The sequence below is a fragment of the Maylandia zebra genome, linkage group LG17 (genome assembly GCF_041146795.1).
Source record: "Maylandia zebra isolate NMK-2024a linkage group LG17, Mzebra_GT3a, whole genome shotgun sequence".
Classification (NCBI taxonomy): Eukaryota; Metazoa; Chordata; class Actinopteri; order Cichliformes; family Cichlidae; genus Maylandia; species Maylandia zebra.
In genome coordinates, this window is record NC_135183.1 from 22,718,883 (window position 1) to 22,735,238 (window position 16,356).

The window sequence follows — 16,356 nt, forward strand, 5'->3', positions numbered from 1 at the left end:
CGTACAAAAGCGGCAGCATGAATCCGAGGGATGGATTAAAAATGGAAGGTAAGGGAGGAAGGTGTCCCACAGCGAGATCTCTAATCTAGTTAGCATAATGGAGGGCTAATCTGGCCTAAAGAATAAATCACCGTCTTTAAATGGAACCATGGAGGACGCATGTTTAGATGCAACTACATGTCTTACCAAGGTTCTGAGAAGATGACTTTCCACATTTTATTGTTTAACCCAGTCTGACGAAAGTCATTTTTAGTAATTCTGCAACAAGTTTTTGCTTGTAAGGATTTTTTAAGGTATTTTTGGTGCTTTAAACAAAATAACTGTGGTGTAAAATGCCCCTTAAAGCCTCTAAAACCTAAAGAAAGTCAGTGAACGCGAGAAACTAAAGAAGCTTTTAATCTTTAAACATGTTTTCAGGTCACAACTGTCCTGGGGAACTTTGCCTCTTTTATTGCAGCCAGTATCGACTGACTTACCTCTTCTTTGCCTGAAAATATAAATGACAATCACACACTTCCCCTCAGGACAAAGATGTGATGCACTGATCTGTTTGGTAAAGCCTGTTTTTTTATTGCCATACTTCCTGTTCTTTAAGCTTTTGGTATCAGCTGCTGGCCGATTCCTTTTTCACAGTGAGAGTGACACACCCTGGAAGCCACAAAACCTTTCACTGTAAATCATTTGCGTGATTCATCGGGACTTACGGGAATTGTATGTGCAGCTGTTTAAAGTTGTGTAGAAAAGCGCTATATAAGAACCAGTCCATTTACCATTTAAACATCTGTTTACCTGGAAGTTGGTCTTCTCTAGTGACGCCCCGCCCTCGACCAGTAGTCGACACACTGCGTGCTGCTTCCCTGATGCTGCTTTGTGCAATGCAGTGTCACCTCTAGACGCGCACACACACACACACACACACATATTCTGGTGATCAGATACAACTCATATATAAAGCTAAAGATCATAGATAAAGCAGTAACGTCACTGTGGTCAGACTGTTCTATACCACACTACACTACAGGATTGAGTTGTCTGCACTCAGGTTCTCACACAATCACTACGTGTGAATTTTAAACAAATATAAAATACACATGAATGATACATTTCCCTTCAGAGAAAACGAAACAGAAAGTACTTCTCTGTGTCTGTTAAATCCAGAAGAACCTTGGAGCCTGAGGAGGGAGAAACAGGAAGCGTGAGCAGTGATCTGAACGTACAAATGCTGTTAAACAAGCCAGAAGGTCCAAATCCTCTTTAGTCCATGTTTTCCTGCCCTCAGAACAGTCTTCCACTTTGCCTCAGTGTTTCTGGATCATTTCACATCCAGTATTTATTTTTGGCCTTTGCACACAGAGATTTGTCCAATTTTTTTCAGTCTTCTGATGATATCTTGTACTGTAGATGATGCGATATTCGACATCTTTGTAATTTTACATTCAAGAACATGTTTTTCAAATTGTTCCACAATTTCTACATGCAGGTCTTGTGCACAGGTTCACCAATCTGCACCTCATTACTCTCTGAGAAGCTCTTTTTATACCCAATCATCACATTGTTGATGTTCCTCCACTTGTTTCTTTTTCAGCTTTTTTTTGCCCTCTTCCCAACTTGTTGGAGACATTTTGCTGCAATTAAATTCAAAGTAAGACAAGAGTTTTCATGAAATACTAAAACGTGTCAGTATGAACATTGGATATTGTGAATATCCAGAACTGCTGTTGTGACACTGAGTTGTACACAGCTGTGGGATTTTAACCCTAAACAACCTGAGTCTTTCAGTTTTGTGACTCTGACTGAAAGTAGATCCAGGAGGCTGTTGGAGACTTTCGTTTACAGTAACACAGATATTTATTTAACATGCACTTTCTCACCTTGCTGCAGTATGTAGCGGACCAGGTCTGCGTGTCCGCTCTGAGCAGCTAAATGCAACGCCGAACAACCCCCAGAGTCTCGGACCAACAAATTGACGCCTCGATCCACACACTGTGAGAGCTGCAGAGGCCGACAGGAAGACACGATTTCAAGATTTTCAACATCAACCAGGATTCTTAAAAACAGGAACAAAGAAAGAGCAAATCTTTCTTGATAGAAAAACCTGATTGTTCTTTCTTGATAAAAGCACTGAAAATCTATTTCTATATGTTATTTCATTTATCTTTTTAGACCCCAATTCTTTTTTCATCCTCCACTTTCCAAAAACACATTCAGCTAACAGCTCTTTGGTAATCACCTTGTTGTTGTTTGTCAAAGAACAACAAGGTGATTACTAAGATGTTAGCTTTGGTATTCTTCAAGAGAAATTAAATTAAGTGGGTTTTTTGTGACAAAGTGCCTAAGGATAATTTTTAAACTTGCTACTTTGAGAGGACGCCTTCTCTGTGTAACACAAGAGTGGTTAATGATCCTACTGTCTGGGAATCAGGGTAAAGCAGCTTCAGCTAACAACTGTCTCGCTCCTATCCCGGTGGACCCGCGTGTCTTTCTTTTAGTTTTGTTTATCTGTCGCAACACCCCACATCTTAATCACAGGAGACGTGAGACGCAAGCAATAACAGGTGACAAAAAATAAAGACACAGATTTGTTGTTGGTCCACAAAAATCAGAACTCTCCCCCTCTGTTTTTGTTGACATAAAAGGCCAAAATACACCCATAGATGTGGGCATTCCACTGCTATCACTTTTAGTTTTCTTTCATTTACTGTATCCGAATAAGTCCTCTCATTAACCATCTGCTATAGTGCCCCTTCCATTTCTGTCCTGGACTATGAGCCAGGCCACAACCAGTTTAAAACATTTTCTCGTGATCTTGCAAACATCAATAATCTGTTTTTTGGGGAGTTTTTTACTTCTAGTTTTTCCTGACTCTACTCATTTCTAGTTGCATACTTCAATTCTTTGACACAACCAGAGTTACTTTTGTTTTGCTTTTTGTTTTTGTTGTTATCAGTTCTTGAAACAGCCCCTTAGCTCACCCTCTGTCTGGAACAACCTGTTTTAGTTCCTCCCACTTTAAGCCAAGTTTCATTGCCCCATGAAGGATGTCTGGTCTGATACAGAACCAAGAGAGGGAAAAACCGTCACATGTACACATGACAGAAACAAGAAACTGTGGGATTTCCTCCCTTTATTAGGTGTTACTGTCATGGCTGACAGGGAACTTTGTAAGAATGCCTGTAGTATGAGTCACAGCATGCATGTAATTAAAAAAAAAGGATCCTGTGGTGTTTGGAGTGATGCATAATTTAACCTTTTCATGACTTAAGAAACTGCTGAGTCTTTGTTGATCGGCTGGGCAAAGGGAATTTTACTGTTGTGCAACATTAAACCACAAAAACTAATTCTGCAGTGGCTAACACACAGGCTAGTAACAGGTCATCCTCAGGCCGTGACAGAGTAGATGTGAATTACCGTGGAGAGGTCCCCAGAACTTGCAGCTGTCAGCAGAGCTGTGAACACACAAACACAAAGCAGTCACTTTCTTCATCTTTTCTGCAGCTGTCTCTGTGCTCAAACACTGTTTACAGCAGAAAAACAATGCAGGGATCTTTTTCTCAGTAACAGATAATTAAGGTGACCTATTGTTTGAAGGGAGCATCAGCCTGAGTCTTTCCACAGGGCTCTATTTTAACTTTGCTCCACTTTCTTACAAAGGTGAAGGCTGAGGTGTTTTTTCCACACAGGAGAAATATTCCTCTTGTCTCGAGGCATCGTGCTGCTCTGAACAGCCCAACTAGAAACTAGAAACACTTAATGACAGCATTAATCTCAGGGAAACTAAAACTCCAGCACTTAATGTGTGTCTGGAGCATTTACGGATGAGGATTTCATAGTCAGCGACTGACCGTCGGAGCTGCTTTTAGGAAAATAATTAAATAAATGTGTTAAAAGCAATACATTTCGGTCCAAGCAAGGCGCTTCTAAAATCATAAATCGGCACAAGTAGAAAAAAAGCAGCAGAACTGGAAGCACAAGGAACAACCGGTTCTCTGGGAGAACTGGTGAGTCCCGGGAATATGGATGACTGATGATGTGACTCTGTAAACAGGCCTCGCAAACACCGTTCCACAGTGTGTTCAGAAGTGTGAACACACTGAAGAAAGCAAATCAATTTACCAAAGACAGAAACCTGTAAAGAAAAGTCCTAAACTGCCCATCTCCATATGAAAATGGAAAAAGTTTGCTCAGTCTTATTTTTCAGAAAGAAAACAAAAGCAAATGAGGAAACTGTATCTGTCCGAGAAGCGTTTCACTTTTAGTTTCTAAAGTTGAGACACGCACTAATCTATGAGTCATATCAAAGGTCAACCCGTGACTTCCACCTGACAACTCACAACCAGCTGATGTTTACGGTTTACATTCACCGCATTACATTTAATCAAATCAGGCAAATATTTACCCTCATACTCTGAATATTACAACTTACAGGCACGCCAAACACTTTACATTTAATGTGCCCTTTTGTACCAGGTAAGTACAGGAGAGTAATTAGAGGGCTGGAAAACTCCTTAAAATATGACAAAATTACAGAAGGAATCAAAGCAGGAAGATGAGCCTGGCTTAGACGTTGCTTCTGTTTAAAAAACAAAACAAAAAACATCAATATACACCAGTTACCAGGGAGTTTTTCCTTCCCACAGTCGCCTGCCATCTGATTGCTGGACTTTACTCTCCATAAAGCACTTTAAGGAAATTTTTATTGTATTTTTGTTATATATAAATAACTAGAAATGAATTTATACAACAAAGTTTAACCTTGCCTGTTGTGTTTTTGGAGAAATCTCTTACTTTCAGGCTCTTTAAAAAGTTAAACTTTAATATTGTGACACTGACTGTGTGTCTGTGCGTGCGTGTGATACCTTGTTCGTCTGATGTCAACGGAGCGCTGCAAACAGAAAACAAAGACAGCGTTAATAAGATATGTAGATAACACTTTTCCAGTGCTTACACAATGTTAGTATCACGTAACCGTGGAAACCTTCATATTCTCATCAGATAGAAGTGATCTTTGAGCAGATGCAAGTGCAAAGTTATGGCCACATCTGTTAATTATAAATGTTGAAGAGAAATGATCTGATGTTCAGCCTCAAACACACGTTTGCTTTAGTTTTGATGTCCCATCTGAGCGGGCTTCTTCCTCTAAGCAATAATTCAAAGATGTGTGTCTGTGAAGAGTTATGAATGCGCTCCATCCTTTCACCTAAACATGGTCACTTCTGGCTCCACAGAAAACAGTGTGGCGGCAGCTAAAACGCAGGGGTGACGCTGCGGTGGCTACGTGTGATGTCACTTGCCCTCTTTCAGATGCATCAGGGGGATCTGCCTCGCCTGGGAGCAGAAAGACGTTGCTTCTCCCAAATCGCTCGCTGCTTCATTATGAATAAACGTTTTCTCATTTGCATTTTAGGTATGGAAACTATTTGATACCCAGGATAAGAAAGGTGATCACACAGTAGGTAAAACGAAACGTTCATGTGGAGCGTGAACTTCTCAGAGATAGTTTTCTCTGTAATCCTTCTTTTGTCTACTCTGTCCAGAGGTGAGGGGAGCAGATAAAATGCACAGGGCCGTGCCGGCTGCATCATATACAATGACACGATTCACTCGCATCACGCAATGTCAGTTCTGCCGTTTGAACCCATCCACCTCAGCATCCACCTCCAAGGGATAGTCACTCTTCACTGCCCATTTTTCTATTAGCAGGTCAGAGAATAGATGCTAAACTCTGCCTGCATTCAGCTGCTCACTGACTGAACAGCTCTGAAGATGATCCTAGAGGCTCGAGCACTGCACTCCAAAACACTTGGGAGGGAGAAAACTTCTCCACAAAGTGCGTGCATGGAGTTTTCTGGTTCAGATATCTTCAAACAACAAACAAACAAACAAACAAAAAACAAACAAACAGATGGTGTCTCCTAAATTTCCTTTTTTTAATTCAATATGTATCTGGGAAAACATGACATAATTCTCACCTGCTACGTTTTTCTGATCACACCAGGTGTAAAAACGCATGCAAAAATTGCTTAATAATTGTTCATGTCATTCATATATTTATTTAATTGAGGTGCATGAATGACCACCGTACAGAAGAGGCTCCTGACCTCAGTGAGTCACCTCTATCTGCTGACTTACCCGGCAGTGGGCTCCACCACCAGATCAGGCATCCCCGCGGACGAGCCCTGGCTCACCACTGGAGCTTCGTGGTCCAGGATGAACACTTCATCCTGACAGATTTCTGTCACGAAATGCAGATGCTCCTAAAACAAAACCCCCAAACCCCCAGAGAACCAGGAAAGAAAGAAGGAACGTGAGGAAGAAAATGCACCTGGAAACAAGCTTTGTGAATTCTGAAGCAGCAGGAGAGTCAAAAATACCTGAGCCTTGTCGATGCGATAGAAGCGGTCGGCTGACGTGGCTGCAGAGAAGGAACACGCAGTTACGCGACATAAAACGTCTGTAAAGCTGCATTCATCAAAATCTCTGCAGGGTTTTATGATACCCAAATAATCTTTTATGATTTTAGAAAAAGCTTCAACGACTTTCATTTTTATCGAGTTATAAATTTAGTTTATAACTCAAGTCCAAGACAATAATAATAAACCTTTTTTGTGCTACTTGTGGCTTTTGAAACTTGAAACTTTTGACGCCCCCCTGTGGGAATTCTTTGCAAGTTAGCAAACATTACACATTCAGCCTGGGATCAACTAATACTAGACTTGTAGTCAAGACCGCCTAAACCAAGACCAAGATAATACCAAGACAGACCAGGTGGAGACCAAGACAAAGTTGAGACGGAGACTAAAAAGTCTTTAAACTGCAGCCAGATGCTGCTTCGTTTACGGGTGTCAGGCACATTTATGTGTTTTTGCGATGCACTCACACAGCCCACCTCCCCGCTGTCTACTGTCTCACTCACTTACTGAGAGGACAGTAGACAGCTCCACTTCACTGTCGCGTCTCTCACCCTCTCTGTTTTCACATAATGATGTTATGCTACATCCTTGCATGTGATTGGCCGCATTATGGAGGGAATGGACCATAGCTGAGCCACTGTGTGAGAGCTGAGCAGCGAAAGGAAATTAAGTGAGGAACCGGCTCTCGCTCAATGGGAGTCGACTCTTCTGATTCACTACAAAGCACTCTCTAAGCACGGCTCTTAGAGCTCATAATCTTAATTGTTGTATCACCTGCTGTGGCGCCCCCTTGTGTCAAGTGAGCCAATACAAGCAGCTTTTGAAGGAATTTGTGACCTTTGTTCTTAAAAAGCACAAAATAAATAAACTTTACCCTACTTTCAGGACTGGAGTCTGAATACATTACTGTGTTTGACACTTTACTAAAGGATGTGATGGATAACTGACTAGTTTGGTGACTAGTTGAAGGCTTTAAGAAGCTATGTGTACGGTTTACAGACATAAATAATTCTGTAACAGCATCTTAGTAGAAATTTAACTCTCAAGGAGGGAAGAAAAAGTAAGGTTTTAAAATGCTTTGAGTCAAAGTCTGCAAGCTGGTGACCCTATACATGCAGTTTTTGTGTTTTGGGGACCACTAAAATTAAACTTAATTTAATTAACTGCCACAACAGGTGCATGAAGATGTTACCGAGATCCTTCTAGAAGGACTCTGATCCAGCTTAAGGTGTTTCAGTCACTCACAATCCAAGAAGCTCCAGTTGGGAGACAGTCTGCTGGTTGAACTGGTCCGGGGGACACCTCTGCTTTCATCCTGGAGGCAAAGAGACAAATGTTGTGATCGTCGCCATTTTTTATTGAACAATGAACTGAATGTAACAGGGTTCAATCAGGAGATTAATCAGAGTAAGGACGAAGCAAAAGACAGAACACGTGAGAAAGACAAAAGTGCTGTTTACGAGTGTTTTGTAGCGTGGCAGAGATGAGCAAGACAATAAGACAGCATGTAGCGCATATCTTTTGTTGTTTTTAGGGATTTTACCACTCTAAGGGTTACTACAAGGATTTGAGAGTGGGTGCCAGCCTGTAACAGATAAAGTTAGTTTATATTATTTAGCTATTATTTAGCCAAATGCTTATGGGCTGCCAGCCACCTAAAAATGTTAAACTCTTAGATGACTGTCCAAATGTTTCAGTGTTTCTCAACCCTCACAGAAAGACACCCCAAAGTCATATACCTGGTAGTGCACTCTGTGGCCAGTAGATGGTGCCTGGTGTAAATCCTAGCAAGCACACAGCAGACAGGTTTCAAGGTTAACAAAGAGCCAGAAGCATTTACACAAAAAACATCAACAGCTTCTACACATTTTACATTCAGTCACATGAGACAGACAGCTAAAGAGCACCTCTGCGTTCCTGGCAGTGCCGGTCATTCATCCATCTATAAATAACTGAGAAAGGAGCAGCGACGCTGCTGCGTGGATCATGAAATAATGATGAAGAGGAGGAAACAGGAGAAAAGGAGAACAAGGGAGGCAATTAAAGTGATAATGATGATGGTGGTAAAGCTAGAGACTTGCCTCTTGTAATCTGTCAATATAAAGTCTGCAGGTCTCCAGGTCACAGTCCCCCCTCACCACCACTATGCCAACAGGGATGGCTGAGAAAAAACAAAACAAAACACAGACACATGTTAGAGCTTTAGGGTAATTATAGTAAAGATTTATCAACACATGGTATCCACAGCTGATCACCTACACTAAGAAAATTTTTTTTCTGCACTAGAAATCTTCAGAAATATGTTTAAATATGAAAACGTGGTGCCAGGCTGCAGAAACGTAAATGTTGGACACAGTCGGGTCCAAAATACTAGTTTTATTTGTCTGTCACATGAGTCAAAGGTTTGTTACTTTATAAACCACTAAAACATTTTTTTTTTTGTCATGTGTTTTTTGTCATGTGTCATGGTACAAAACCAGCCTGTATGGAAAGTTTCCTCCTTCATAACCAAAACTCATCCATTTGCTCGTTGTAAAGCTTAAAGTTATGTTTCGTGTATCCTGTTGCTGCCTTTTGGAATTTATTTTTAATGGTTTATTTGACAAACAGTGTGACTTACAGTACTTACGCTAATTTAGTCTTAAGATGTAATTCAGCCTTAGTGGAATTCTTAGCAATAACAAACAGGTTAGCAGGTATCTGCTAGCTATATGTGTGTCATAAAGTTGGTTTGGCTAAAAACAAATGAGCTACAAAATTCTGCAGCTGGTGACCCACAATTTATACAAAAAGTCAGATTAAAGCTGATTTCTTTTTTAATTTAAGAGACACAGAGAGCCTTACATATGTCTCGTAGCCGCTCCTTGTCATACTGCAGCCTGTCGTACTCCTGGAGGCTGATCCGGTTCACTCGAAGACGCAGACGATCTGGAACTGCGTGAGGACTGGAAAAAGCACACACACACACGTGCATGTACATGCACACACGCACAGATCAGACATGCCCGAGCAGACAATGAGAAAGGCATACAGATGCATACATGCACGCACAGACACAACTGGACACAACGCAAAACAGATCTGAGCTTTTATTTAAATATAAATATAACTGAGTGTCTGCACACCTGAATGAGTGGCAGCTCGATCAGAGGAGAAAACTACGTAAAAACAAACAAACAACTGAGCTGAACTCCTGCACTTCATTATTGACGATGTTTTGGTCCGTCTGACTTTCAGTGAAAGTGATCTCATGCTGAGATGCTGCCCACGTACCTGACGAAGGCTGGACAGACCAAAACACTGGAATTGAATAAATATTTCAGCAGTAAGCAGCACAGTGGAGTTCAGCTCAGCTGCTTTTACCTGATATTTAATTCCTCCTCTGTCTTCTTTCGTTCATGTGAAAACAGATCTATGAGCTCTGACATATAAAAGACATCTGCACAGGTGTTTGAGAATCATACGTCCACAGAGCCTCAAAAGCTCTAACTCAATAATCTTACCTGCAAAGGGACAGAAAGCGTTTGAAATTACAACAGTTACATGACTCTTGTTACTCAGAGCACAACATTAAGACACTTTACAGGGTCTGGACGTCAAGCGAGAGGCTCGGTTCAGGTAAAGGTAAAGGGACTACAGCGAGGGAAACATTAAGACAAAAGACAGAAGCACACTGAGGAGTGGACAGGCTTTTATCTGCATGCTGCCACGCACTCTTTCTCTCTCTGCCGCTCTCTTCCAGCCTGTGTAACACAAACACCAACAGCCAGCACGACACAGCAGGGTTTGACCAATACAGCTATTTGAGCATTTCAAATCTGGGGTTCTCAAAATGGGGTTCATGGACCCTCACAGCCAACACGTCCAACAGGAAAAATCTGGGCTTATAAAATAAGGACATTACGACTCCTGTCTGTTACGTCTCACAGGTTGCTGTCTTTCTGATTAGCCACCGCTGCTAACGAGCACAGAGGAACATTAGTCAGGGTGTCCTTGGATAACCGTCTCCTCTCTATGAGGTGCCTGCACCTAAAAACCCAAAAAGCGCCACTTTAAATGAGTTGGGAATCCTAATGCAGAGCCTCTTTCAATGTTGGGACTTTGTCCTGATTTGCCCTTCCTCGCATTAAACATGCAGCAGGAGACAGCCCACGTCAGACTCTTCCTCGCTCCTGGAAATACTCTGCTTGGTTCAGGTGAGGGTACTGCCTGAGTTCAGCATGCAGGAGGCTCACTCGTGGTGAATGTACCGGTCATTACCCGTGAGTTTGTACTAAAGTGTTTGCAGGTTAAAGAGCGTGTCATGTTTGAAAGGCCTGGTTGGACATTTACGTTTCTTCATCAGTGCGATTGCTATTAAGGCTTTTTTTAAACACAACTTTCAAGGAAATATCACTTTCTCTTGTATCATGATTAGGGTGAGGACTTAAGATTGGGTGGGGCCCGTGGGATTTTCTCATTTTAAAATGGGTCGCAGCTTTTCTGCTTCATCCTTTTGTTCAGTAGCCAAAGCTTTGACTGAGCACCACCTCCAATACTACAAATAAAAACTGTTAAATGAACAAATAAAGTCAAATATTTTATAATTTGCTATCATTAAAATCATCATAACTGACCACAAAAAGCTGGGAAGATGCCAACTGCTGATTTTGTCATGTCAAATATTGGTCAAAGCCTGATGGATCAATAAAGACACAACGCTGTCAACACATTTACTCACACGGACACAAACATCCATCCATCCGGTCACAGAGGGCTCAGGTACTTACACAGAGAAGGAGTCGGGGGGAGCAGAGAGGCGGCGCAGATCAGCTGCACACACCTTCTGAATACTACGGCCGTACACACACGCGCACACACACACACACACACACAGAAGAGAGGAGGAATGTATGACGGGGGGAGATGAGGGGTGGAAAAAGAGAAAATGACGAGGAGGGGAAAGGAAATGAAAAAAAGAGGAGGGGAAGGAGACAAGGTAAAGAAAAGAAAAGAAATAATTAAAGATCACACCGGCGTGTGTGTTGGAGGAATGAAGAAGTGAATATGAAGGAAGACAAAAGAAGAAGAAGAAGAAGAAGAAGAAGAAGAAGAAGAACAGGAGGAACAGACGGAGAAAAGCCCAGAGGTAAGTGGACAAACATTGATAGCACAGTAGCAGTACAGACAGTCGATAAGTTCTGCTACAGAAAGTCATCACCCTCTATTCTTCCTGCTCTCACATGCACACAGTTACTGTAGCTGACACGGTTTAAAATACACACAGATAAAGACAGAGATATACATGAAGAGATATTAGTGCTACGGGGATGGAGGAGGGTTAGTAGTCTCGTGATTCTCTTTGTGCAGGAGGAAATCACAAGGCAGCACTGCCACTCCTGAAACAGATCAATAAGCATCTCCTGTTCACAGGAAACTGCCAGTGTCACGTGTCACCCATGCTCTTGTTTGGATTAATTTGATTACACGTCCCTCCTTTGACTTGGTCTGGCGTGCTGTACGGAGATGTGGGAGACTGACGAGTGAATGTCAGCTCCTGCTAAACAGACTGTGTGACTCATTCAGATTTTTTACAACGCTGCTGGCCTAGATCCTCCATCTGTACGAGCGCGCACGTGTGTGTGTGACTCACTCGTTGAGCAGGGGCACAGAGGTGCGTCTCTTGCTCTTCTGGACCATGTTGGCCTGATTTCGAAGAGAGATGCGGAGAGTGGATGGAGCCAGTCGGCATGGCTCGCCGTCCACCTGAACAGAAAGACACGCTGAGGTCATGTTTTAAAAGTCAAACCAATGACTTCATAGTATTTGCTTCTTTTAGGCTTACATCAGCAGCATATAAATCCGAAAATCAGCCAAGAAGCTACTTGCACTCACAAACAGTTTAAAAGACGGACGTCTTAAACCTGCATTCTTTCTAAGGACCAGCAGAGGGTGACTCTTGTTTGGAAAGAGACCTCCACTTCTATAAAATGAAAACGGCCCTCAACTCACTTGCTCTGTGACCTCAGTAAACACTTCCCTGATGACTTTATATGAGCTCAACCTTCTTTTTCTTTTTTTAAATGGTCATTATTGGGGTCATTTTACCCAAAACAGATTGTTTGAAGGTTTGGTTGGGCTCTTGGAGATGTTTTGAGCCGTCTTCAATTTAGTAATAGCTTGTGTAATGTTTATTTGACCTGGCCTGATAAAAAGAAATGTCAGGTTAAATAAATCTCACAAACCGCAGCACAGTATAGCGGACTCTACTAGAGCGGCATTGCACGATTCAGCTCAAAATAATCCTTCTTTATCTCACACTGAGCCCCTGCTCATCACAAACAGAGGGTTTTAACAGCTCTCATCTCTGTCTCCTATCTGAGCTTTTGATCAGAGTCACTGCAGAAAAGAGGCCGCACACAAACATCTGGCTCACTTTTGTCTGTTTGTCATTAAATATCACAAATAAAATTAAATATATAGCCAATTTTAATACACTCGCACTTCTCATTGCATTTACTGCAGCTGAATGACTTCATCATTTCTGCATGACTGTTACTTTAAACAATGCAGTACTCTACACTACCCCGAGAGGTTCTCATGTACCCATCTGAGAAAAACTGTTTAACCCTTTTCTTGTTTCTCAACGTTGCTGCTTCTCTGTTTATATTACAGCCAGCACTATAGTTACGTTTTAAATATCATTAATAGATATGATTAAATAATAATGAAATAAAGAATGAATAATGAAATATTGTCCCCTGCAGAGTTACTCAGAGCTAAACGAAGAATTGAATCAAATATTTAAGAGAGAAAAATTAAAAATCAGTCAGTCATCTCAAAGGTTTGTCAAACTGTGAGGTGCATCACCAGAAACATACGGAATTTAAAAAGGTTGATCTTCATGCTGGGAAACAGGACTGACTGTGCTGAAATTAATTTCACCTGAAGTCAATTGTTTTTAATTGTTACTGATCAATTAAACATGTGAGATGGGGAAGTGGGAACTTTATCCAGGTTTTTGTACCAGAGGAAGTCTTAGAAGCACGGACCTAAAGTTTGCTGTCACGTACCATTTCAATTTCAAAGTTTTTATTAATTAATGTTTTTAATACAAGCTAAACTAGGTATATTAAATTTAATTGTTTATCTATTACTTAATTACTTTAATGCAGCATAAACAGTTTTGGTGGTGAAGGGTCTTTATCAAAAGGAAAAGCCGTAAAACTTCTTCACATTTTCCAAAGCTGTCCAGTGGGCCAGATTGGAGTATTTGCTGGGTCGATTCTGGCCCCCGGGCCTTATGTTAGACACTCCTAAATAAAACTGTACATTTACTACAACAGTTTGTGTTTATTCTGAGGAATTCTACGTGTTTGTTGTTTTCTTATACTCTGATTATTCTCTAGCTGCTCTTGCTTTGAATCCTGCAGGTATGAGGTTGTTATATTACACTCTGTCACTCTAATATTACCTGAACAGGTACAGTCTTGTAGGTAGTGAGGATGACCTCTCTGCACTGGTGAAGTCTCTCTCCGTGACCTCCAACCTGCAGCGCTGCCTAGTGGACAACAGAGACGTTTTCAGATGTGGTTTTCTCTTCGTTGCGCTGCTTCTTTTTTGAAATTCTTACCAGCGAGGCCATGGTGAAGCCGATAACCTCGATGCAGCCGTCGTCATGCCGCTGAGGTTCAAAGTCTCGATGGTCTCCCGTGTTTCCCCATGGCATGGTGCCGGCACAGTATCTGCACACGTGTTAACACAATCATGCAACAACAGAGTCTCAAAAACACCTTAAATGTCATTTGGGCTCCCCCTGTGGCGTCCTGTTGATGACACGCTCACTGCTGATGTTTTTTAGCAAAGGTTAAACTCAAATATCAAATCAGGTGCTTTTCTGGCTGATTCATCTTTCTCCAGTGACGGCGCAGACTTTCCTCTGACCGAACAGGTATGAAATTTGTTTTTATTGACTGAGGAGTATTTTAACTCCAGGCTGCGTGGGAGGACTGAAGTCAACAGCTTCAGCGAGCATAAAACCTGAATTACACCTCCTGCCTCTACCTTCAGCCCACTTCAAGAATTTAATTAGTCAGGTAGTCACAAGAGAGTTGTGGTGTCTCACAGTTTTCTAGATACTATTTAACATGCTTTGTCACACACTGAATTGTTAGACAGAAATTAAAACTTACAGATGCCCCATTATTTACACGTTTTTCAATAACAGTGAACTTTTTTTCTTTGGTTTTTATTTATTCTTAGCAGAGCAAATACCAAGAAATTCACAAAGAAGCAACACAGCAACACTGTTTTCAAAAAGACTGACTGAGCCACAGATCACAAAACTGCTACTAAATTCACCAATGACTGACTGATGACGCTCGGAGTCTGTCCGCCGTGAATTTCTTCGAAAAAAAGAAAATAGCCAGACCTCTGCTGGGAAGGAAAAGCTCTCAAATCTGTCTGGTTCACAAAAGGCATCGAGACAGAACTGACACTGCAGCAGCACTGAGTGACGGGAAAATAAGTACCGCCCCCTCACAGATGTTCAAAGACACAACACATCTATGTCACAGCTTTAGCTGCCTTAATTCTTCATGCCACAGACTCAACAACGTCCTGGAAACATCCATGTTGGCATGATAGCATCACACAGTTGCTCCACATTTGTGGACTGCACATCCATGATGAGAATTTCCTGTTCCACCACTACTAAAGGTGCTCTGTTGGACTGAGATGGGACTGTGGAGTCCATCTGTGTGCAGGTTCAATAAACCAGTTTGACACCATGTGTCATCCTGCTGGAAGCAACCATCGGAGGATGAGTAGGAATCAGCGTGGTCAGCAACAAGACTTGGGTAGGCTAATAAGGGTCACAAAGAATGGAAAAAATCCTCCACACCATTACACCCCCACCCCTTTGTGTTGAAGCCATTTACCCTTCATTCTAATTTGTGTTGTACAGTTATTTCATTTTTAACCTTAATTTATATTTTATTCCTTCCTAGTTAAATTGACCCTTTTTAATTTTTCATATTTATTTCCTATCTTATTCATAGCCTTTTCCTTTTTTGTTTTCTTTAGGTCACGAGCAGTTGTCCAAGCATTTCACTACATATCGTACTGTGTATGACTGTGTACGTGACAAATAAAATTTGAATTTGAATTTGAATTTGAAGCTATGAAGCTAATCAATAATATTCAGAAACCTAGACAGTGCCTGACTAAGTTCAGGTCAAGAAATTCCTGGGAACCATCGATTTGCGCCATCGTGGCCACTCCATGATCACCTACCTGGGAATGTTTAGAAACACTATGCACTGGAACTTCAGCTCCTGGATCTTGGGAGTGAGATCTGTGCCATCACACTGTGAAACACATGGAAAGAGAAACATTGAGCCAACGTTTCACAGAATGTGCGCCACATATTTGCAGTATAACAACTTATTTTCACTCTCAGAACGTTTGTTTTGCTTTTAAATGTCATTTCAAGCGTCGCTCGCCGTTCTCAGCTTTTACTCTCAGTTTCACTGTCCTCACTCTCGGTCCAACCCGCCCCCACGTTCTGATTAATCAGGTCAAGGGTCACGCCACACTCAGCTCCCTGCAGGATGCCGTTAATGATTTATTGCTGCAACCACGTAAGATGTGCCATTTTCTAAATGTACAAACCATTTCTGGGTCAGATTTTTCATATTCAATTATCTATTTTCCACCAGGAAAGTTTCTAAATCAAAGCATAATTAAAGGATAAGTCCAGTCAAATTCAATATGCTTCTATAAATAAATCCAAGGAAAAGACCAAAACCAACAGAAAGCCTCAGCGCTGCGCATCCGAAGCTTGAGCTCATTCCTCTGTGCCACACAGCTCCATTATTCTCACAGAAACTATATAAAACACATCAGCGTTAACACCTCTAACAAGTTCCTGCATTACAATGAACGAGGGCACTGTAAATCTGCTGAT

The 16,356-nt window shown here is 41.5% G+C and overlaps 1 protein-coding gene across 4 annotated transcripts in view; it reads right to left on the minus strand.

Moving 5' to 3' along the window:
• Positions 1-16,356, minus strand: part of dgki (diacylglycerol kinase, iota) — a 102,329-nt gene that overhangs the window by 3,946 nt on the left and 82,027 nt on the right. For 2 of the 4 annotated variants that reach the window (XM_004573727.4, XM_004573726.4), the window contains exons 18-33: positions 15,684-15,757; positions 14,023-14,134; positions 13,864-13,950; positions 12,043-12,155; positions 11,180-11,242; positions 9,255-9,355; positions 8,492-8,571; positions 8,150-8,194; positions 7,656-7,725; positions 6,372-6,412; positions 6,130-6,254; positions 4,857-4,882; positions 3,409-3,446; positions 1,872-1,992; positions 1,136-1,172; positions 790-889 (exon numbers count right to left, since the gene is read on the minus strand). In XM_004573727.4, the coding sequence (XP_004573784.3) occupies positions 790-889; positions 1,136-1,172; positions 1,872-1,992; positions 3,409-3,446; positions 4,857-4,882; positions 6,130-6,254; positions 6,372-6,412; positions 7,656-7,725; positions 8,150-8,194; positions 8,492-8,571; positions 9,255-9,355; positions 11,180-11,242; positions 12,043-12,155; positions 13,864-13,950; positions 14,023-14,134; positions 15,684-15,757 (1,233 nt within the window). The remainder of the gene's footprint in view (positions 1-789; positions 890-1,135; positions 1,173-1,871; positions 1,993-3,408; positions 3,447-4,856; positions 4,883-6,129; positions 6,255-6,371; positions 6,413-7,655; positions 7,726-8,149; positions 8,195-8,491; positions 8,572-9,254; positions 9,356-11,179; positions 11,243-12,042; positions 12,156-13,863; positions 13,951-14,022; positions 14,135-15,683; positions 15,758-16,356) is intronic. The other 2 variants (XM_004573729.4, XM_004573728.4) reach the window with 2 other exon arrangements.